The sequence below is a fragment of the Pongo abelii genome, chromosome 1 (genome assembly GCF_028885655.2).
Source record: "Pongo abelii isolate AG06213 chromosome 1, NHGRI_mPonAbe1-v2.0_pri, whole genome shotgun sequence".
Taxonomy (NCBI): Eukaryota; Metazoa; Chordata; class Mammalia; order Primates; family Hominidae; genus Pongo; species Pongo abelii.
This window is the reverse complement of record NC_071985.2, coordinates 155,884,962-155,907,931: the sequence shown is the minus strand read 5'-3', so window position 1 is coordinate 155,907,931 and position 22,970 is coordinate 155,884,962. Positions and strand designations below refer to the sequence as shown.

The following is a 22,970-nucleotide window of genomic DNA, read 5'->3' as shown; positions in this document are numbered from 1 at the left end:
CTCACTCATGTCTCTTCCAGTCAACCTTTCCATCCAGAGTAACCATTCTGACTTCTATCCATGTAGATTTGCTCTGCCTGTTTTAAAATTTCATACAAATGGAATCATGTGTCATATATATATATATATTTTTATATATATATATATATATTTTTTTTTTTTTTTTTGGAGACAGAGTTTCGCTCTTGTTGCCCAAGCTGGAGTGCAATGGCACGATCTCACCTCACTGCAATCTCTGTCTCCCAGGTTCAAGCAATTCTCCTGCCTCAGCCTTCCAAGTAGCTGGGATTACAGGTGCGCACCACCACACCTGGCAAATTTTTTGTATTTTTAGTAGAAACGGGGTTTAACCATGTAAGCCTGGCTGGTCTTGAACTCCTGACTTCAGGTGATCCACCCACCTTGGCCTCCCAAAGTGCTGGGATTACAGCCATGAGCCACCACGCCCAGCCCATGTGGTATATTTTTATATCCAACTTCTTTCAGTCAAAATTATGTTTGTAAGGTTTATTCCTGTCAATATTCTTTCATTGCTGTGTAGTATCACATTGTACTAGAATTACTAATTCTAATATTGATGGTCTTTTGGGTTGCTTTAATTTTAGGGCTACTATGAATATAGTTGTTATGAACATTCCTAAACATGCATTTTGGTGGACTGTCTTGGTCCATTTGGACTGCTATAACAAAGTGCCAAAGACTGAGTGGCTTCCAAACAGCAGAAATTTATTTCTCACAGTTCTGAAGGTGAGAAAGTCTGAGATTGGGTGTCAGCATGTTCAGATTCTGCTAAGAGCACTTTTCCACATTGCAGAGCCATCTTCGCATTTTATACTCACCTGGCAAAAACATGGCAAGAGAGCTCTTTGAGGTCTGCTCAGGGATTCTTCAGGCCCAGTGCCCATTTTAATTTACTCCAACACACTGATTTTCAAATGTTAATACAAACTTGCATTAGTAGGAAAAAAACCCACTTAGTCATGATGTAGTATCATCCTTTCTACTTATTATTATATTTTAGCACTGTTTTTTAAAGGATTTTTTACAAACGTTTTCACAAGATAGCATGGTCTGTAATTTTTCTTGCTTGTATCAACTTTTTCAGGTTTTCATATCAAGGTTATGCTAGTGTCATTAATGGATTAGAAAGTGTTTCCTCTTTTTCTATTTTCTACAAGAGTTTGTGTAATGTTGGTATTATTTCCTCGAGTGTTTGAAAGAATTGAAGCCATTTGAAACTGTAATTTTCTGTGTGAAGATATTTTTAATTATAGATTCAGTATCTTTAATAAATACAGAAATAGATTTTCTACTTCCACTTCTGTCAGTTTTGGCAAATTGTGTTTTTAAATAAATTTGTCCATTTCATCTAAATGAAATAAAGTTGTTTGTAATATTCTTAGTCTCTTTTTAATTTCTGTGGGATAGCTTGTATATCTTTTTCTCTTTCCTGTTAGTGGTTCTCCCTGTCTCTCTCTCTCTGTTTAACTTGACAGGAGTTTCTTGTAATTGTTTGTTTGTTTAACATATCCTTGAAATTTTTATATTAATTAGTGTTTTCCTCCTCCTGTCATTGGGTTTAATTTGCTGTACTTGTTCTAGCTTCTTGAGGTAGAAGTTTAGATCTGTGATTTTTTTCATTCTTCTTGCCTAATATATGAATCTAGAGCTATAAATTTTTCTCTAAATCCTGATGTAGCTATATTTCACAAGTTTTGATATGTTGAATCTTCATTAACATTCACTTCAAAATATTTTAAAATTTCCCATGTGATTTCTTCTTTAATGCATGAGTTATTCAGATATATGTTGCTTAATTTCCAAATATTTTGGCATTTTCTAGAAACGTTTTAGTTAACTTTTAACTCTGTTCCATTGTGGTCAAACATCACAATAATACTCTGGCAAACAATACTCTGTATTATTTCCATTCTTTTTTTGAAATTTATTTAGACTTTTCTTAATGGTCCATAACGTTGTCTATTTTGATGAATATTCCATGTGTACTTAAAAATGTGTACTTTAGGCTGGGCGCAGTGGCTCACGCCTGTAATCCCAGAACTTTAGGAGGCCAAGGCGGGTGGATCACGAGGTCAGGAGATCGAGACCATCCTGGCTAACACGGTGAAACCCCGTCTCTACTAAAAATACAAAAAAAAATTAGCCGGGCGTGGTGGCGGGCGCCTGTGGTCCCAGCTACTCGGGAGGCTGAGGCAGGAGAATGGCATGACCCTGGGAGGTGGAGCTTTCAGTGAGCCGAGATCGTGCCACTGCACTCCAGCCTGGGCGACAGAGCCAGACTCCATCTCAAAAAAAAAAAAAAAAAAAGTGTGCTTTATTATGGTTGCAGATAGTAATCTTTATGTGTCAGTTAAGTTGATTCCTAATGTTGTTTAAATCTTTTTTATACTTAACTGATTTTGTTGTCTGTTCATTCTATCATTTACTAAGGGGAATATATGGAATCCTACAACTATTTCTCTGTGAATTCCTGTTTTCTTCTTTTAGTCTGACTTTTGCCTTGAAAATGTGTTGTTAGGTGCATACATATTTAGGATTGTTATACCTTCCTTTAGAAGTGATCTTTTTGCCATTATAAAATATATCTCATTATCTTTAGTAATGCTGCACTCCTTAAAGCCAATTTTGCCTGGCACTGGTATAGCTACACTTGCTTTTGTTAATGTTTTTATGTTTATATCCTTTTCTACCCTCTAATGTCCTTTTAATTTCGATTGTCTTACACTCTTTCATTTACATTGTTTCTCTTACAAACAGCAGTAATTTACTTTTCTTTTTTATCTTGTCCGATGCAAGATATTTTTACTGAACACTGCATTTTACTTTGACGGGTTTTTTCTTCAGCACTTGATGTCATTCCATCGTCTTCTTGTTTCCATAGTTTCCATTTTTATTGTAAAAATATTTATATACACACATATACATATATACATATGTCTGTATTTATACATATAAGTACCTATGCATTTATAGATATATATATGTACAAAGAGAGAGAGAGGGACGTTCTATCAGTTTTGTTTCTCTGAAAAATCTTGACTAATAGAGGTGATGTCTCAGGTTTCTTCACTGTAAAGTTACTCTTTTCCCCTTTGTAATTGTTAAGAATCTTGCAGGTTGATACTTTGAAAATATGCAAATATCCTGTTTTTTATCATACTGTCACTCACTTCTGTTAACATCCATTGATGATCCTTGCTGCAAAAATTATTACTGTGGTGTCTACCAAATAGTGATTTTTTTTATTTTCATCATCTATTCTATATTTTGTCTGGAATTTGGAGTTGTACTGTAAGGAAGAATCACCTCTTTTCCCCAGTTATTCAGATATTTCAAATTTCCAAATATATAGGACTTCATTAATCGTTTTATGTTGATAGCTAACTTAATTGCTTGTGGTTAGAGAATATGGTCAGCATTATGTTAATTGTTTTAAATATTTGAGACTCGTTTTATATAGTATATTGTCAACTTGTGCAAGTGTTTCATATGTATTTCTCTTTAATATTGGGGCCCAGTTTTCCATAATACACCCATTACATCAAGCTTGCTAATTGTGTTGTTCAAATATTTTATATTTTTACTAATTTTAGTCGGTTAGGTCAAACAATAATAGAAAAACATTTTTTACTTACCCAATATGACACTGAATTTGACATTTTTCCTCTATACATCTACAAATTTTTTTGCTTTAGTTATTCTGAGGTATATACAAGTTTTTCATTGTTTTGAAATTAGCTTTATCATTTGGTATTAACCACTTGTATTCCTAATAACAATTTTACCTTAAAGTTTGTATTTTTCTGTCATTAATACAGCTGAATGCTCTTTTTGTTATATTTTCTATGAATATCTTTAAAAAACACTTTTTTACTTTCAATCTTTTGTGCCCTTATATTTTAGGTATTTCTTATCAGCAACATAAGCAACATAATGTTTTTTCTTTCTGAAATCTGACAATCTCTGTCTTTTATTAGAAAGTTGACTTAATTTCCAATTTGGGGGAATTAATAATTTATTTAGACTTGTTACTATAACTTATTTTGCAATTTCCATTCATTCATTCTTCTTCTAAGCCTTGATCTCCTTTATTGCCCATTTCTTCTAACTGGTCATGTTTATTGTTACTCCACTTTTCTCTTTCTGTTAGTTTGGAAGTTAGATACTTTTTCTGCTAATGGTTACTCTTGAAGTGAAATTTTATCATATATACTTAACAACTTAAGAAGTTATATGACTAATCAATATCTTCAAATTCCTCCTCCCTGCCTGAATAATCAAGGACCTTAGAAACCTTTAATTCTCAATGATATCCTTCCTACATAAGTCAATTCTATATACTTCTTTTTCAATTCCACACATTAGAAATTAGTTTAATTTTATACACATTTTACTTGTTTACTTATTTTTTTTTTGCTCTCCATCCCTTTTTTCATATCAGAAATTTTCACTGTTTTTTCCTGTTGTTCTTAAATTCTTTAGAAGCTTCATTGACGAAGATTTATTTGTGGGGAAACTACCGCATTTGTATGCATGAAAATGTCTTCCATCCTTGCCTTGCTTTTCTGGATACACAATTCTAGGTTAATAGTGATTTTTTTCTCACCCGTTTAAAGATATTGTTCAATTATTTCCTGATTTATGTCACTGTTGAAAAGTCTTCTGTTGTTGCTTTATTATTCCTTTGTACTGTCACTAGCTGCTTGTGTGATCTTGTCTATCTTCGGAGTTCTAAATTTTCACTACAATATGTCTAGATATGGATTTTCTTTATTCTGCTAGTTAAGTAGGTTAATTCCTACATCTACAGAGTAACATCTTTTATCATCTCTGGAAAACCTTTAACCATGATCTCTTCACCTATTGCCTCTCCTATATTACCTCTATTCTCCCTTTTAGTACTCGAGTTAGATGCACATTAGATCTTCTGTTTTATCCTCCATGTTCTTAATCATTTTTCCATGTTTTTCATCTCCCCGTCTTTTGTGTCAAATTCTAGGTCATTTCTTCAATTCTATTTCCTAGTTTGTTAATGTTCTCTTACCCGGTCTACGCTATTATTTAATTCAATTCAACCCAGACCATCTGACCAATTCAAAGCAATATCCTTTGGCCCAAACCTGTATTTCTGTTAATACATTTTTTTAGGATGCAACATTCCTTTGTAGGCTTCTCGTCAGACACATATCTGTATAATCTATGTAAAATCACAAAATACCAAAGGAAATATACCAGCATAAGGGAGATTCAACAGAAATAACAAACAACAATTTAGAAATGTGAATTATTTATCAGATAAAGAATATACAATAATTACATATGGAATATTTAAAAATACTTAAAATGGATTTTTAAAAGAGCAAGTTGTCATAGGATCAACTACATTTCCCAGTAGCATCTCAGCCAGTTTGGGCTGCTATAACAAATCACCATAGACTGGGTGGCTAAAACAACAAGCATTTATTTCTCACAGTTCTGGAGACTGAGAAGTCCAAGATCACTGGTGCTGGCAGATCCAGTGTCTTGTGAGGGCTTGCTTCCTGGTTTAGGGATGTCATCCTCTTAGTTGAATCCCACGTTTCCTCCTCTTTTGAAAAGGGTATTGATCCCATTCATTTAGGCTCCACCCTCATGAGCTAATTATCTCTCAAAGGCCCCACCTCCAAATATCATCACATTGGAGAACAGGCTTCGACATGGAAATTTTGGGAGTGGGAGTGCACAAACATTCAGCCCATAGCAGCATCTTCTTATAATCCTGTATACTAAGCCACAGAAACCTCAACAGAAGAAACAATCAGCCTAAATAAAGAACTTAACATTTATCTATGTTAACTTTAATTGTACTGGTGTCAGCTTGTCAAAATAATTTTAATTCTGTCATCTCTTGGACATCTAATCCCTTATTGTTTGTGCCACATGTAAAGCTGATAAGCATATTATTAGGAGATGGTAGTCCAGCCACGGATTCCCTGCAGGATAATAGAAAGCTGCTAATTTGGATATGACTGATCCACCTGGTATCTGCTACTTGATCCAAAGCATATTTCACTTTATTTTACAAGGATGCAGTGGAAGGCTTTAGCAAACGTGTTGCTGAAATACAAACATTTTCCAACTATATCATCCCCCTGGCCTGTCACCAGCCTAAAAAGAAAATCAAGTTGGTACCTGGTGAGAGCTGCATTCCTTCTTGTAAGTTCTTGCTTCAAACATAGAATTTTCAAAGCCCTTTTTTGGTGTCTTCATTCATTTTACAGCATGATCCTTTCCTGCAGTATTCTATGATTTCAGCTTCCTCTTTTCTTGGACTGTGTTACAAACATATTCTTTTGCCTCTTGTGCCCACATGTTAGCCTCCTTCCTTTCCTGGATTTCAGACATATGAGTCTCATTTGAGCTGGCCTGGCATTTTTAATAAGGGATTAAAACCAGGCAAGATGTTGGGAGGGTTACCTTGATTTTTCTCATGCCCTGCTGTATTATTCCACTCTTACTTTGCTAATAAAGACATACCCAAGACTGGGTAACTATAAAGGAAAAGAGATTTAATGGACTCACAGCTCCACATGGCTGGGGAGGCCTTGTAATCATGGCAAAAGGCAAAGGAGCAGCAAAGCTACATCTTACATGGCAGCAGGCAAGAGAGAAGTGTCAGCAAAAGTGGGGAAAACCCCTTCTAAAACCATCAGATCTCATGAGAACTCACTCACTATCATGAGAACAGCATGGGGGTAACCGGCCCCATGATTCAATTACTTCCCACTGGGTCACTCCCACAGTACATGAGGATTATGGGAACTACAATTCAAGATGAGATTTGGGTGGGGACACAGCCAAACCATATCACCTGCCTTTTTGCTACTAGTACTTGTCATTTTTGAGTTTGTAACTAGATATGGATTTGACTGTTACCAAAATAAGCCATGCGGCTAATAGGCTCTTCATGAGACTAGAACTATCTTTTTTCACCAAATGCAAGATCTTGAAGGAGAGGCATCGCTAGCCAGGCTCACTCACAGGGTGAGAGAAGACCATATTAAACTGGCAAGAGATTTCACTGGGAAGAGATTTGTGCCACAATGTGCCAAATTGGGGTGTTAGTCCTCAGAATAAGTTTTTGGATTTTGGCCAAGTATTTTCAGTATAGACAGTATTGTCAGTAGCAGCAGGTTTCACTGAGGAGCCAGGACTGAAATTGAAGGTAAGCAGAGAGAAGCAAGCACAGACAAAGAGGAGGGAGACTCTCAGGGGTGGAGAAGAGAGCTTGGAAATAAAACTAGAAATCTAGGTTGTGGTGACATTATTGCAGACATTGAATTCCAGGCTAAAGGGTGTGGACTTGGTGACATTAGCAGGGTATCACTGAGGATCATTAAGCATGGCAGTCACATGAATAAAACAATGCTTTATGGAATTCTAGAAATATTAAAAAACTGTTATTTTAAAGAAAGACATCAAAAATGACTTCAAGTATAGATGTTTCAATTTCTTTAAATTACTCCTTGTTCTCAGCATCAGTGTCTCTAATGTAGGAGAGAAACGAATCTTGCATTTTAGTAATAATAAACCTGTAACACCAGATGTCTTTCACCATAGATTACCCATTATTCTTGCGTGTGTGTGTGTGTGTGTGTGTGTGTGTGTGTGTGTGTGTACAGTTTATTCTGTCTATAAAAGGCTTCTTCATTGAACAGGTGTCAAAACTGTTGGGCTTATGCTGGCACACAAATAAAGAATTGACATAGCAACAGACAAAAAAAGGATCCCAAGTTGTCTCATTCAACTCCAAAGGGACAGAGTCATTGCAAGCAGAGAGCAGGTAGAAGCTGTACGCTCCAGTGCAGCAAAAGACCTGTAAGCCAGCCCATCTCTCAAGGCCACTTCATCCTCCCTTCCCAGCTGTGTGACTCTCGATGACTTTGCTAAACCTGTTTTCTGTAAAACTGGGTTTCCCCCTAGCATTTCCATTATACAGCATTGTAGTAAAGATTAAATAAGCTTTGGGAGGCTGAAGCAGGGAGATCACTTGAGGCCAGGAGTTCAAGAGCAGCCTGGGCAACATAGTGAGACCCTGTTTCTACAAAAATACACTTTTTAAAATTAGCCTGGGGTGGTGGTGCGTACCTGTAGTCCCAGTAACTCAAAAGGCTGAGGTGGGGGGATTGCTTGAACATAGGAGTTTGAGGTTATAGTGAGCTACAATCGCACCACTGCAATCCAGCCTAGGCAACACAGCAAGACCTTGTCTCTTTAAAACGAAATTAAATAAGAATATATAAAAATCTGTGTAAACTCCAAATTTATGTATTGATTTTTTACCAGATGACTCAGTCCCAGCATGGACAGAGGTTGAACCTATTGCTCAAGATTCAGGCAACTTAGAGTCCCCTTAGAGTTTCTCTAAGAAATTGCTACATATTTCTGAAGACATCATGAGTTCAAAGTTGCTATGGCATTCTCCATGTTCAAACATCCATCTGCCAGATAAGCACTTTCCAATGACCCTCCTTTCTCCTGCCTTCTTTGACTACTTGTCTTTTAAGACTTGTTATTAAGTATTGCCTCTGATGAAGCATTTCCAGTTCTTACTGCACACAGCAGACCTCTCCTCCCACTGCACTCTGTGCCGATGTCTCTCCCAGCACTTTTTAAATGCCTTACTTCCCACACTAAACCAGAGCCTCCCTAGGTTCAGGTCTAGCTGGGATTCATATCCATATCCCAGCTCCAGCCATGGTGCTTGGATCCAAGTAGAGGTGCTTGGGAAAGAGGAAAAGAAATTATTTTACTCAACCTGAAGAGGTTTCTGTCACCCCAAACCCTCATCATAATCTAGCAGGTAATAAAAAATGCACATATGTAATATTGGATGGTTGGAATCAAGGTTCTATAAGATAGGGATGAGAAGAATTCTGACCATAGGGCTCTAGGGAGAGAGACCTCTGGAGCCTGTTTGGTGACTTAGAAATGTCTTTGTTTCATTTCACTTGTTGCAAAGTAATTGAACCATGTGATGAGACAGACTTCTGTAATGAGTTATATAACTATTCGTTTATTTTTTTCCAACAGGTGGTTTCTTCCTTTTTGAAAAGTAAAGCTCTCAGGAATTATTTGATCTTTGTTTGAAGCCAATTAAATATTAAAGGATCTCTCCCACCTTTGCATAAGTCAACAGAATGGAAAGTTTCATGGGGTGATGGGATAGAGGGGCACAGAGCTTTGGAATCAATTCCTCTCCTCTCTCTACACTCACTGCTACCCTGTTTGGCACTCCATTAACTCTTGCCTGGAATACTGCAATCTTCCAGGATTGTCTTTCTCCAATGCAGTTCTGTCCCATTTCATTAATGCAAAGTTAATCTCCTACGGTGCTAATTTTACTTAAAATCTTTCTCAGAATTCTGACTAGCTGTTAAATTTAGTTTTCAGTCTGTAGCCTGGAAATCAGAACCCACAGGCTGCTTTATCAGCTCTCGTCTCATCTCTCACTGCTCCTTAGTGTGTGTACTGAAGCTCCAGCTACACCAGATGACATAAGGTGGCCCCTGGCCTCACTCGTGCTGCTCCTTCCACCTACAGTGCTGCCCCTGTCCCATGCCTGCTGCCCATTGACAAGGCTTCCCCACCACAACTTTTTTTCCTATCTCCATGCTGCATTTGAGGCTCAGTGGAGTAAGCACCTGCCCTTGGCAGCCCCACTTCCATTTTCCCATCTTCCAAGTCACAGTTCTGTCTTTATTTTCTTTGAAAAATCAGTCCCCCCACTCTTAATCATGTGGGAGCTCCAGGAGTAGGCCCTGACTGGCTTACACCTATTGGCATATCCTGTCTCCCCAGACACAATAATTGGTTCAGGAATGAGAACATGACCCTAGGCAGAGATATAAACTTTTCCTCCAGTTCATGGTGCTTTAGGGTTTGGAACTATTATAGTCATATTTGCGACCACAGGGGGAGCCACCTTGAGAATGGGGACATTTCAGAGAAGCAGAGCTGAGAGATGCATCTTAGAATATCATTGAGTCCTGGATCAAGCTAAGCCTGAAGACAAATGTTTCCTAAACATTCAATTATGTAAATAAATTCTACTTTTTATTTAAGGATACTCGAAATGGATTTTCTGTAGCTTCCAAAAAAAATTATGACCAACAGATACTCTAATTTAATGGCATGTAGAAACCCTTCTAGAGCTGTCTTCACCAGTATCCTGGCTCCCCATCCCCTATTGTAAGTACCTTACAGATAAAAAGTATTTATATCTCATATATGTTGGGGGAACAAAGATACGATGTATAGACCAGATCGGCAATAGGGAGTAGTAAAGTGCATTTTCAGTACAAAGATGTTGTAGTGATTCTACCACCCTTTTGGGCACTTTCCTTGCCTGTGGTTCTCTATGCTGTCATTGAATTGGCTTGGTAGGAATCCTGGAGTTGCTAATGTAGGTACATATAGCTGGGAAGCTGTAAACAGAACTATAATACAATAGAATACAAGAAGAAAAGATATGCTATTAGAAGAAAGAGTATTGTATTGTGAAACTGTTAATTATATAGATACATACACATATGTGTATTGGGATACAGTGTTAAATGTATTTCTTAGTGTGGATGGAAGTACTTTTTTTTTTTTTTTTTTGAGACAGAGTCTCACTCTGTTGCCAGGCTGGAGTGTAGTGGCACAATCTCGGCTCACTGCAACCTCCGCCTTCCGGGTTCAAGCGATTCTCCTGCCTCAGCCTCCCGAGTAGCTGGGACTACAGGCATGTGCCACCACGCCCAGCCAATTTTTGTATTTTTAGTAGAGATGGGGTTTCACCATGTTGCCCAGGATGATCTCTATCTCTTGACCTCGTGATCTGCCCGCCTCAGCCTCCCAAAGTGTTGGGATTACAGGCATGTAATCCCGTGCTTGGCCAGCAAAATATTTTTAAAAACCATTGCTCCAGTTCCCATGAGACAATTCTGTAACACACAATACAAAAGAAAGTAACAGATGGCATGATATTAGAGAGGGTATTTATTTTACAAAATTTCTTTTTCAGTTATATAGATATATACATATATGTATGTATTGAGTCACTATATGAAATGTACTTCTTATTGTGGGTGGTAGCCCATAAGTTTGAAAACCACTGACTTGCTCTCTACCTGTGGCCTGAAATATTACAGAACAGTACGATTGTCTAAACTACAGCCAGCAATGTGAGGAGAAGAAGGAGAGTCCATAATAACTTCCGCAACTAGAGCTGTGTAGGCAGGCAATATATCTGTAGAGTGACTCCTGGGCTTCCTGACAAGCAGTGAAGTGCTTGTCTACAGGACTGCTTGCAGAGCCAAGGCAGACAGCAGAGCTGGCCAAGCCAGGGTATGTATCTTTCCAGCCTGTTTCCACAGCCAACTCCTCAAGGTATCTAATTAAAGGCCATGCAGACATAGGAGACAAGAGCCTTTGGAGAAAGAGGAGCTAGAATAGGTTAAACATTTTGAACTGCTTGCTACCTTTGGCTTTGGCCTAAAGGAACCCTGAAGGATGCTTTGCAAAGAACCTGGCCTCCAGAATCAAAAGTACAGAGACAATCTACTGGAATGTGTGGCTGCTTTAGTATTTGGAGAATAATAATAAGAAAAGCCAGACGTCTTTAAAAAGCAGGTAATTTGCTTTTCAAAAAAATGTTTGCTCTTCTCATGTTTTAAATTGTTCAGCTCTTGTCTTCTATATTTAGGTTGTTTTGTTCTCTAAATGTTTAGCACTTAGAGAATGTTATATTCGTTTGACTAGATTTTTGCTTAGTTTTTATCTTCCTTTAAAATGTTTCAGCTACCTGGCTTACTCTTTCTATTCCATTTAATTTTTTCCTCCATTGTTTTCACTTGAAAACATTGTTTCCTTTTCTCCTTAAGCTTTATTCGCAACCATATCCTCGAAATTCTACGTTTCTGATTTTAACATCTAAAATTTTAATTCTTTTATCTCATTTTTCCCTAGTTATACTTCTAATTTCTGAGTTCCTGGTTTTCTTTTTTAACCCGTTCAGTGTGTTATCTGTATTCCTTTTATTTGATTTTCTTATTTCAACCTCAATTTTTCTCCTCCACGTTTGGTTTTCTTGGTTTATAAATGTATTTTCTTATTTGTAATTTTAATCATTATGTTCCTTGTATAGTGTACATTTATCAGGCTGACAAGCGACAGAAATACAAAGCTTAGGCTTTTAACCTCTATACCATTCAGGCTTAATCTGCAAACAGCTTTGTAGCTAACTAAACTAGAACATTTCCTACACCGATTGGCCGCTAACATGTTTTTTTCTTTTTTGATCTATCTCCCTTCTTAGCAGGGTTACAGGAGGCTCCTCCTGCTCCTGAATCTTTCCATTTCCTGTACTTGTCAGAAGAAGCAAGGAGAAGCTGCCTAAAGCTAGAAGAATTCAGGGTTATTAAAAAAAAAAAAAAAACAGTCGCTCAGACTCTTGTGGGATAGCTTTCACATATATGATAGGTCTGTGCGTCATATAGACCAGCTCCAACTCCCAGAACGATATCAGAAGGTGGTGCCTTTTCACGTCTTTCTTTTTTTAACTTTTATTTTAGGTTTGCGGCTACATGTGCAGGTTTGTTACCTAGGTGAACTCGTGTCACAGGGATTTGTTGTACAGAATTATTTCATCACTCAGGTATTAAGCCCAGCACCCAGTAGTTACCTTTTCTGAGCCTCTCCCTCCTCCCACCCTCCACCCCCAAGTAGTTCCCATTGTCTTTGTTGTTCCCTTCTTCATGCGTTCTCATCCTTTAGCTCCCACTTGTAAGTGAGAACATGTGGTGTTTGGTTTTCTGTTCCTGCATTAGCTTGCTAAGAATAGCCTCCAGCTCCATCTATGTTCCTGCAAAAGACATGATCTCATTCTTTTTTATGGCTACATAGCATTCCATGTTGTATATGTAACACATCTTCTTTATCCAGTCTATCATTGATGGGTATTTAGGTTGATTCCATGTCTTTGCTATTGTGAATAGTGTTGTAATGAACATTCGCATCCCAGGGAAGCCTTCAGAATTAGGGAAGGTGGTCAAGAATGGGCTCTGACCCTTTGTTCATCTCTTTTGGAGAGAATCAGACTTTTCCTTAAACCCAGAGGAATAATCTGAACAATTTAAATGACCATGGCCAAGAATTTCATCATGTAATACCATCTAGTTTCTTTAAGGACTTGTATCAGTGAAAGTCCAGTCAGGACACAGAAATCACATAGTCATTTGAAAAAAGAATTAGAGTAAAGGGGCAGTTGCTAGTGAGAGATAACAAGTACTCTAAAGAATATAGGAATGGCAGGCATTCTCTTGAGCTTTGCTACTTTGGAGGTCTTCGCCCCCAAAAGGGGGAATTCATTAGGAGATAAACAGTAATTTCACTGAATTTGAAGAGAAGATTGCCAACTGGTCATTTGAGGCTGTTTATGTCACTATACTAATGGGCCAAAAATAAGGAGTTGCTTCACTGGCTGGAGTGATTGATCCCAATTACCAAAGGGAAATTGAATGGGCAGCCCCCTCCCCTAGGACTGAGCCAGAAGTCCAAGGAAGAAGCCAACTCCTCCCAGGGCTGAGATCAGACATCGTTGGAGATGGCATGGCAAGGCACACTGGCAGAGAAGTTCACTGAAGTGTCGTGTCAGTGGAGCTTGCTGGAAAACTGCCCTTTGGAGTGCTAAGGTCATATCCTCAGGGAGGAGCCATGTCTCAGAACTCACTGAAAAGCCACCTGAAGGAATGTGGGGAAAGTTGTCCAGAGGAAGGTGCCCTGTTAGCAGCTCTCTGCAAGGAGGTATGCTGGGGGAAGATGTTCATGAGAATGTGCCCGCCATCTGCACGTTGCTTAAAATGGCTGGAACCAGTTGCCTGAGGCAGCCATTCAAGTGAAGATGCTTTGCTGGTAGCCCTCCCACTAAAAAGTTGTCCACAGTAAGGTGCTCTGTGCTGCCGGCCACTGGGCACTGCAGAAAACACAGAGTGTGTGCACACACACGTACTCTCTCCCTCTCTCTCTCTCTCCCTGCAGGAGAAGATCACCAGAAACAAGAAGAAAAGCTCCTTTCTTCTGTGATCCTCCAGAACTGTCTATTGACAAAGCTGAGCAACATGTTCACTGTAAAGAAGAAATTCTTAAAGGGTTCAGCTCCATTATCATAGAATGGTAAAAAGTGGATTGGGGGTTGAGACAATGAGTTGATAACTGGGAACAGTACATTCCTTTAGCTACTCATTTTCCATATTTACCCTTCACTCATGTGAGTTCTGTACAATGAAGCACTCTGTGTTTCCACCTAACAAGATATTGCTATTCTCACAAGTGAAGAAATTCTCATCCTTCACAAAATAAAGAGATGCATAGTCCTAACCATCACTGTATCCATGGGCAGCTATAGTCATCACTCCTCAAATTCTATCATAGTTTCATTGATTATTTTCTTGCCTAAAGACTATTATGTACGGTTAAGCACCAATAGTTTGTGTAAAAACAAAAATGGAAAAAAGAGAAACAGTCTACACACATAAACATATAATAGCCAAAGAGAAAATACACAAAGCCACTACAGTCCTCATTTCAGTAGCTGGGCACAAGGCCATAGTTGATACCTCTGGCTTATATTTCTTTTGTCCTTGGCCAGAAGCTCAGCAGGTCAATTCTTTATCCAGTAGAGGGACCTAAACCCTCCTTCAGAAGGGTAAAGTCCAGTCATCTGCCTTTTTATTTTTTTTTGGTTGTTACAAGAACTGCTAATGGGCACCCCAGATAATCCCCTGGATTCCACATAATCCTCCTTCTCCCCAGTGTGTAGCAGCAACTCAGTTTCCCTTTGATAATTGAGATCAATCACTCCAACCAGTGAAGCAACTCCCTATTTTTGGCCTGTTGGTTTAGTGACATAAACAGCCTCAAATGACCAGGTGGCAATGTTCTCTTCAAATTCAGTGAAATTGTTGTGTCTCCTGATGAAAGCATTCTCCCTCTTGGGGGCAAAGACCTCCAAATTAGCAAAGCTCAAAGTTTCCATTGGATTTGGCAGTTCCATCACCGATAGCAGTAAAGAAAATCATTTCAGGGGAGTAGTGGGAACAGAAGCCAGATTACAAGGGGGGTTTACAATGAAGAGGAGGCAAGGCAGGGAAGCCAGTAAGTGAATGCAGCCCACTCTTTCAAAAGAAAAGCTATGAAATTAAGTAGAGGAGAGCTCTGTAAAGCACTTAGAAGAGGACACAGGATTTTGAGAGGAATTTTTAAAATGAGGAAAACTTACACATCTTATAAAATTCAAGGGGAAGCTCTTCTATGTAAAAAGAAATTGAAGGAAGAGATGAGTAAACAAGATCCCAAAAGGGATGGGATCAATAACTCAAAGCAGAGGCATCTCTGCCTCAGTCTCTGAGCCCAAAGAAGTGGGGTAGGGGTGTGATGGGAGAAAATAAAGGCAAATTTGTAGGAGGTGGAGCAGGAAGTTGAGCTGGTTACCTTCTCCCAGTTTAATTTTCAGATTACAAAGCAAAGCCTTTTGATGAAAGAACTAAGTTGGTAGAGCAGGAAGACTGAAGAAAATGCACAATTTTCAAAAGAACAATAGTGGAAAATAGAGAGGGGCAAGAGATAGAGAAATCTAATCTGGTTATCTATAAATCATGACTCAAATTTTACTTCCTCCTTGATGTGTGCTCTGCCTCTTCAACTGATAGTAAATAAAAGATTAATAATATATCTATATAGCAATTAAAAACAGAAGTTTCTCTTTAAGTGCCTGTCCTATAGCTCTTATACAGTACTCGTCATTTTCTGCTATGTAGTTTTTTTCCTTTCTAGAATCCACTTGTAATTCTTTAATGAATTAGATTTTTGTATCCTTCATAAGCATCTACTAGAGTGTGTAACTCATTAACACAGTGTTTCAATAACTAATTGTTATACAACAAACCACTCTATACTAATGGAGTAAAATAACAATTTTTTGTAATTATTTCTTTCATGGTTCTGGGGATAACTAAGTGGTTCTCACTTGGGGGTCTCTCCTGTGGTTGCAGTCAGGGAACATCTGGAGGCTCCTTCCTGCACATCTCTGGAGTGTGATGTTGGCTCCTGGCTGGGACCTCAGCTGGGGGGCTGCCCTCCACAATACACATATGTGACTTCTCCATGCGGCTTGGGCTTCCTCAGGGGATGGTGGCTGGGTTCTGAGAGCAAGTGTCCTAGAAAAGAGCTGGGCAGGTGTTATAATCCTTTTTATGATCTCTGAAGTCATGCAGTAGTATTCGGTAACACTCTATTTATTAGAATTAAGTCACTAAGGCCAGCCCATATTCAAGGGGCGGGGAGTTTAGACTCCACATCTTGATGAGAGGAGTGTCAAGGGATTTGAAGATACTACACATATAAATGCTAATTAGCTGCTTGTTTTAAGCATTTATTACATTTTGAAAAAGCCTCAGAAAGAAAGAGAATGAGAGTGGTGCACAGTCTTACAAGGTCTGAATAGAAGTCAGGAATAATGCTAAAGAGTCAATTAACCCATAAAAGATGCTATCCATGGCTGCTTATTTCGCAAGTGTTTGTGATCTTCTTTTACAATCTCTTTTTAGGAGACAAAATTGAGCTATTTTGTCTAGAAAGTTGTAGTAGGTCAGTGCTTCTCCTACTTTACGGGCACACAAACTCCTGGGGATCTTGTTAAAATGCAGATTCTAATTCAGTAGGTCTGAGGTGGGGCATCACATTCTGCATTTCTAGGAAGCTACAGGGGGGATACTGCAGCTCCATGAGCCACCCATTGAACAGCAAGTTAGCAGAAAGTAATAAGGGTAACTGCCTAACTCCTGTGATCCCATCCTTCTCTGGGAGGAGCACTAATGGGGTATGCCACCAGAGGTCCTTATGGGCTTACAAGACCTTAGCCCTCTGGCCTGTGAACCCGTGATGCCAATAAGGTTAATCTATTCTTCCATAAGACTTGTAGAACTGGAATTAAAGGAAGACAGTAATTTACCTCTCTCTTGTGGTAGAAGCATGGGATATGAGGCTCTATCCATCATGTGAGAAAGCCAGTTTCCAGGAGGAATAAAGGGAACACAGAGAGAGAAAGAGTCCAGGTGATACTCCCGTGCCTGATGAGGCTCAGACCTGACCCCACTTCTGAAAGATTATACAAAATATCCTAATATTCTTCTGGCAAATTCCCCTCTTGGCCTAAATTTGTTCTACTTGGGTTGTTATCATTTGAAACTAAAAAAGCTCTAACAAAGGGTAGGGAAAGTAGGGGATATGTTCTCTTGGCAATGTAATGCTCACTGTTTTGCAGTACTAGATTATTATCCAGACGTCTACAACCTGAGGGTGAGGAAAGACTGTCCCTTAAATCATGTTAAAGGTATGTTCCCAACAGAGTGGACTGAATATGAAAAAAGAAGACAGTGGAACACTAAGGCTGAGGGAAGATGAGAAAACCTCAATCTACCTAAAATAGGAGAAAAATCTAGAAAAGGGAGGCAAGAGAGCCTATGGATTAAAATTGTTGGATAGTATCAAAAGAAACTGTTACCCAAAACTTAGGCCTGCTGAAAACAGATGGGAAAAGGACAGTCTAAGAATAGCAAAGCTAATGTTCTCTAAAGAGTGACCAGACCCTGGGCCTGAGTGGAAGTTAAAAGCAAGATAGTCCTGCCCAGCAAAGAACAAAACATTGACTTTTCCTATATGTCGGACACTGTGTGATTTGCTTTACATTTATTTTATTTTATTTTTTTTGAGACGGAGTCTTACTCTGTCGCCCAGGCTGGAGTGCAGTGGTGCAATCTCGGCTCACTGCAGGCTCCGCCCCCGGGGGTTCATGCCATTCTCCTGCCTCAGCCTCCCGAGTAGCTGGGACTACAGGCGCCCGCCACCTCGCCCAGCTAATTTTTTGTATTTTTAGTAGAGACGGGGTTTCACCATGTTAGCCAGGATGGTCTCGATCTCCTGACCTCATGATCCACCTGCCTCGGCCTCCCAAAGTGCTGGGATTACAGGCGTGAGCCACCGCGCCCAGCCAATTTGCTTTACATTTACGACCTTATTAAATGACTGCCCTAAGAAAGTTTCGCTCATGTCCATCCCTGAAACTCTAGCACAGTCAAAGCTGGCACTACCATAGTCAAAAGACAGAAAATTGAACATGAGTCATATCATGTGATTCCCACCTGGCAGACCCTATGACTGGGTATACCTCAGCAGGCAAATCTCAGAGTCCTCTGAAGTCTCTGACACTGCAAGCTGTGCAAGTGACACAAGAATGACACTGCCAACTTTCCATGTTTGGAGTAAATAAATTTTTAATAACCAGTTTCTTGGTTACAACTTCATCTATATAAATCCCCTTATTCTAGGATCTACACAGTTAAACCTAATATTTCACAGCACATTTCCAAAACAGTACATTTTTTACACTAAGAAAAAAAAATAAAAGCCTGGTTACCACCAAGGTGTATTGTCCATGAATTGAAAGGCTTTCCTATTTAAGTAGCAGGTACATGTGTAAATAGGGCAGGCAGCAACAGAACAGCAATATTGGAGAACGCTTTCTTTGTAGTAAATGCCCTTGAGTATGAGATGTGACAATGAAGCAATAAGGCCAATTCTATAAAGCAAAAATGGATACTGATCTCGTTATTTTATAGCCATACCTTGTAGTATGTTTATAACATATTTCTTTCACATGTTAAAACAGTATCTACGAAAGATGGGCTTAATTTTGGTAAAGTCAACTGAAAAAAGTTATATGTTAATGCAACATTTGTTGTAAAGATTCCAGAAACACAGGAGTCAAAATTTCAAATTATGATTCCCACAGTAACTGTAACTCTGGTATACAACATACATAATGGAAGAAATGTTATCAACATATACCATAGTAGAAAATACTCAGTAAGCAGAAACAAGCTGAGTTATGCTTCTTGTGGGAATCATCATTTTCAACTAGCTGGGAATATATAAGAATCAAAACCATAAATGCATGGATTATTTTTTGCATTTAATTCTAATTTTTCTTGATCCAATTTAATCAGCTTTGTATCCAAACTACATTCTCCTTTCATAAACTGCAAATGAATGTCTTTTGTAATTTTAAAATCCACATCATTTGATTTCTTTTTCTCACACAGGCTGCCTTTGCAGGATGACATCATTATACCCTGTCCCTCCCTGAAATGTCAGGACACATCTGCTGGGATTCATTTATCTACATTCCTTTTCTCTCTGAAGGACACCATGGGGGAGGAGAAAAAGAACAGCAAAGAGAACAAGAATCACATTGAGTAGCTTAGAAATCTACATAAGTGCACTGTGACCATTAACTTCCCCTTTGGTATCCCCCTAAGCCAACATAAGAACAATAATGCCACCATATATTTACAATTTCCAAAGTGTTTAGTCAAAATATTATCTCATCTGATTCTCACCACAACACTGTGAGAAAGGCAAAAACAAAACACCTTTCTGTTGTTCAGCTTTTGTGACTCAAGTAGAATATATTTAAGGATTTGTTTTTATGTTATTGTTTAAAGTGTAGGCCATTTAATTGCACTGACAATATTTCCTAAACATACTCATCTACCACATGCAGAGGATTTAGTTATTATGAAGGCAGAGTATGCTCTATGTAAAAAGATTATGGTTATAAGTGAAACATTTAACATATTTTAAGCTTTTGGCTTTAACTATATTCTGAAGATTCAATAATGAAACAGAGGAATAACTGCCCTTTGAAATTCTGCCGAAGTAAAATTTATCCTGAATATTTTATCCAGTATTACTTTTCCCAGTTTGGTTTTAACTAAAAAGGGCACCTTCTACAACCTCTGAAGACAAATCCTTTTACTTTCTAGCAGTCTTTACCCATCAGGGTATGTTTCATGATATTCAAACTAAATTACTTTGGCTCAAGAACAATCATAATTTCTTTACCACCCTAAATAGCTCCACCTCACCGTGGTGTCCACGACCTTGTATGAGTGTCTGGAGAGCAACAAGGTCAATCTTTTTGTGTCTCAGTGCTACTATAATCAGTCTATTCAATTGCAAGTTTATTTTCCCTTCTTTTCATGTACAGAAAGATCCTTCACATAATCAGACAAAATTTTTCTTCCTCATTTATATAAGACATCAATAAAAAGATCAATTAAAATAAAGATTCAGAGCTGGCAAAAAGCCTCAATATCATTTGTTCTAACTAGGGAGATAACACGGTCAATCCTTCGCCTGTGAAAAGTATGACAATCTTGCATGCAATTAAAAGGTAATATTATAAGTGCAAAAGGAAAAACAAATCTTAAGGAATATTAATTTTAGGAGGTTTTCTTATGGAGGAAGAGTTGTCTTAATGTTACCTACAATTATAAACAAAATTATAAAAAAAATCTTCGCACTGAATAAAGATGAACACATAAATTCTTGCATAAAACAGATAAGACACTTGAAGGTATCCCCCCAGACATAAATACTGAACTTTTAGGCTTTTCCTCTACTCATATGCAAAAGTTTGAAAAGAAAAAACAACATCAGGGGTTGGTCATAGCACAGTCTCAATATTATTTCCAAACTAAAATGTCAGTGATGGGGATATGAGCTCTTGCATCTTACCAGAGACCAGAAAAGGGGCTTACTGCCTTATAGGATACATCAGCCAGACATGAAGGCTAGGCCATAAGCGTACATTTTCTTCACAGGTCCATCCACTTTATGGGATTTTTCTCAGGGAAAGTATAGATACAGCCAGTGGGCAAGGAGGTTTACCTAAAACAGAATGAAATAAAGTCCTTGTTGGCTCTCTCCTTCAAGGTGGAAAATGAAGAGGACATGACCAATTCTAGAAGATCACAGAACGCTTACAAATGAAAAACAATGGGGTATGTTTCTCTTGAGCAGTCAATTTGTGAAATTATCAAAGGTCTAAAATTTCCCAAATAAACTGGCAACATACAAGGTCCTGGAGATTGTCAGTGCCATAGATTAAAAAACCAATTTTTCATCTTTGCTTTTAATTAAAGCTGCAGGATTCCATGAGTGACCAGCAGTAAAATATTAATACATTAAAGAATAAACCAAAGGAAAACGTTTGGTACAATGTAAGTGGTCCAACAATAGAAGACTGTGAAATGAATTAAATATTCATATAATGAATACTATGCAGTCATTCACAATGTATTTTTGAGAGGGAAAAGGTTGATAATACATTGTAAAATAAAAAAAGACATTACAAAATAGTATATTCCATATGATCTCCATATTGGGAAAAAATATGTGCATAAGTCAAAAGATTGGGAGGATATACAAAAAATAATTAACCGAAGTTACTTCTGTTAGTGAGAATTTAATGTCTTCACAATTTTTTCTTTTCCAAATGAAAAGGGGATAAGCGGAAATTACTATTTTCAAAAACAATCAATGTATTCTGATCTCTTTGTCTCATTTGCTTTTATAATACACAATATACAAAACTGGAATATATTTAGTGCCATTAAGCAATTGCATTAACAATTATTTTTCTTCAAGTTATAAAATTAATTGTTGATTCAAATTTAGTTTCCTTATTTCCAATTCACACAAGAGAAACACATTTTTAAAAATATATAATGACATAAATTATTATCCAAGTTTGCAGTCTTCCATGCATTCTTCATTCATCATCAAGTCTAAAAAATGAACTTCATATGCTTAATTCCATAAGTTTTGAAGAAAACCATGATAATAAGTGCCCATAATCCCAGAATAAAGCCCCCAGGAGGATGCCAGTCTTTCAGCTTCGGTTTCTGCAAAACAAGAATAACATAATAAATTTTATAACAGGTAAATAATTCAGCAATCAATAAAGCAAACATTGATGAAAAAGATAAATTTCACTGGTTGTGCTTGAATGGGGACTAGTTAGTCAAATTAAACACATTGGGATAGCAACAATGGTAAAGACTTCAGACAGGGTAAATATCCCACAGGGTAAACTGTTTCCTAACAAAGATCAGTTTCAGCTTATATTTTGTTTCCTCAAAGAGTCCTTCCCTGACTACCTAATCATACCATCTATCCTCACTCAAGTTACTCAGTAGCCTAACAGTCTTTCTCACTTTGGATTTATATATTCATTAATTTGTCAGTTTTATCTATCTCTATTAGACTGTAGTTCCATGAGGGTCATCTTATTATATTCCCAGCATCAACCTGCCATAATGCTTGCCATTCAGGAGGCATTCATATGTGATACTGAGTAAATCAGTGGAAGAACAAACGCTACCCAATTCCATTCAGCTATTCAACACACACTTGTTTGAGGGCCAGTGCCTTGGGTCATGTTTTTCCCTTGAGGTAGAATGCTCCTTAACCTATTAATTGTGCCTATTCAAAACTCACTAACTCAAATGCCTCCTCCAGACTCTCCCACCTGATATGTTATTTTCTTTGAGTTCCCATAGTACCTGAACTATAACTCCTTCTATTGTTACTCCTATTCACTATTATATTTATCTTTATCATTTATCTCCCTGCATACTCCCTGGGATCAAAGTCCATCTAAGTCAATTTTTTATCCCCCTTTTCTATTCCCCACCCCACAAGTGTCATGTATGCTTTTTTGTCCAGCAAGACCAGTCTTCTCCATTTAGTTGTCATTTCAACAGCTATATTACAGCCTTGTAATTGGAAGTTTGTGACGATCTCTTTTCTACTTACTGAATTACTGGCCAAGAATGTAATGACAGTTATGATATTAGAATCATATTTTAGACTATAGGGGAGAGAAATAGTAAGCTAAAATTTGCTTGAGTCATCATGTATAATGTCCATCAATTCAAAATTAACTTTTCAAACTAAAAGGAAAAAAAGCTACCTCAATATTTTAACTTGAATCATAATGCTAGAGTTTTCAGAGCTTTTAATCA

At 37.9% G+C, this 22,970-nt stretch overlaps 1 protein-coding gene across 1 annotated transcript in view; it reads right to left on the bottom strand.

Annotated features, from left to right (window-relative positions):
- Positions 1–18,348: 18,348 nt before the first annotated feature.
- Positions 18,349–22,970, bottom strand: part of PIGK (phosphatidylinositol glycan anchor biosynthesis class K) — a 127,321-nt gene continuing 122,699 nt past the window's right edge. The window contains 1 exon segment of the mRNA NM_001131097.1: positions 18,349–21,848. Within this exon segment, the coding sequence (NP_001124569.1) occupies positions 21,732–21,848 (117 nt within the window). The 3' untranslated portion in view covers positions 18,349–21,731.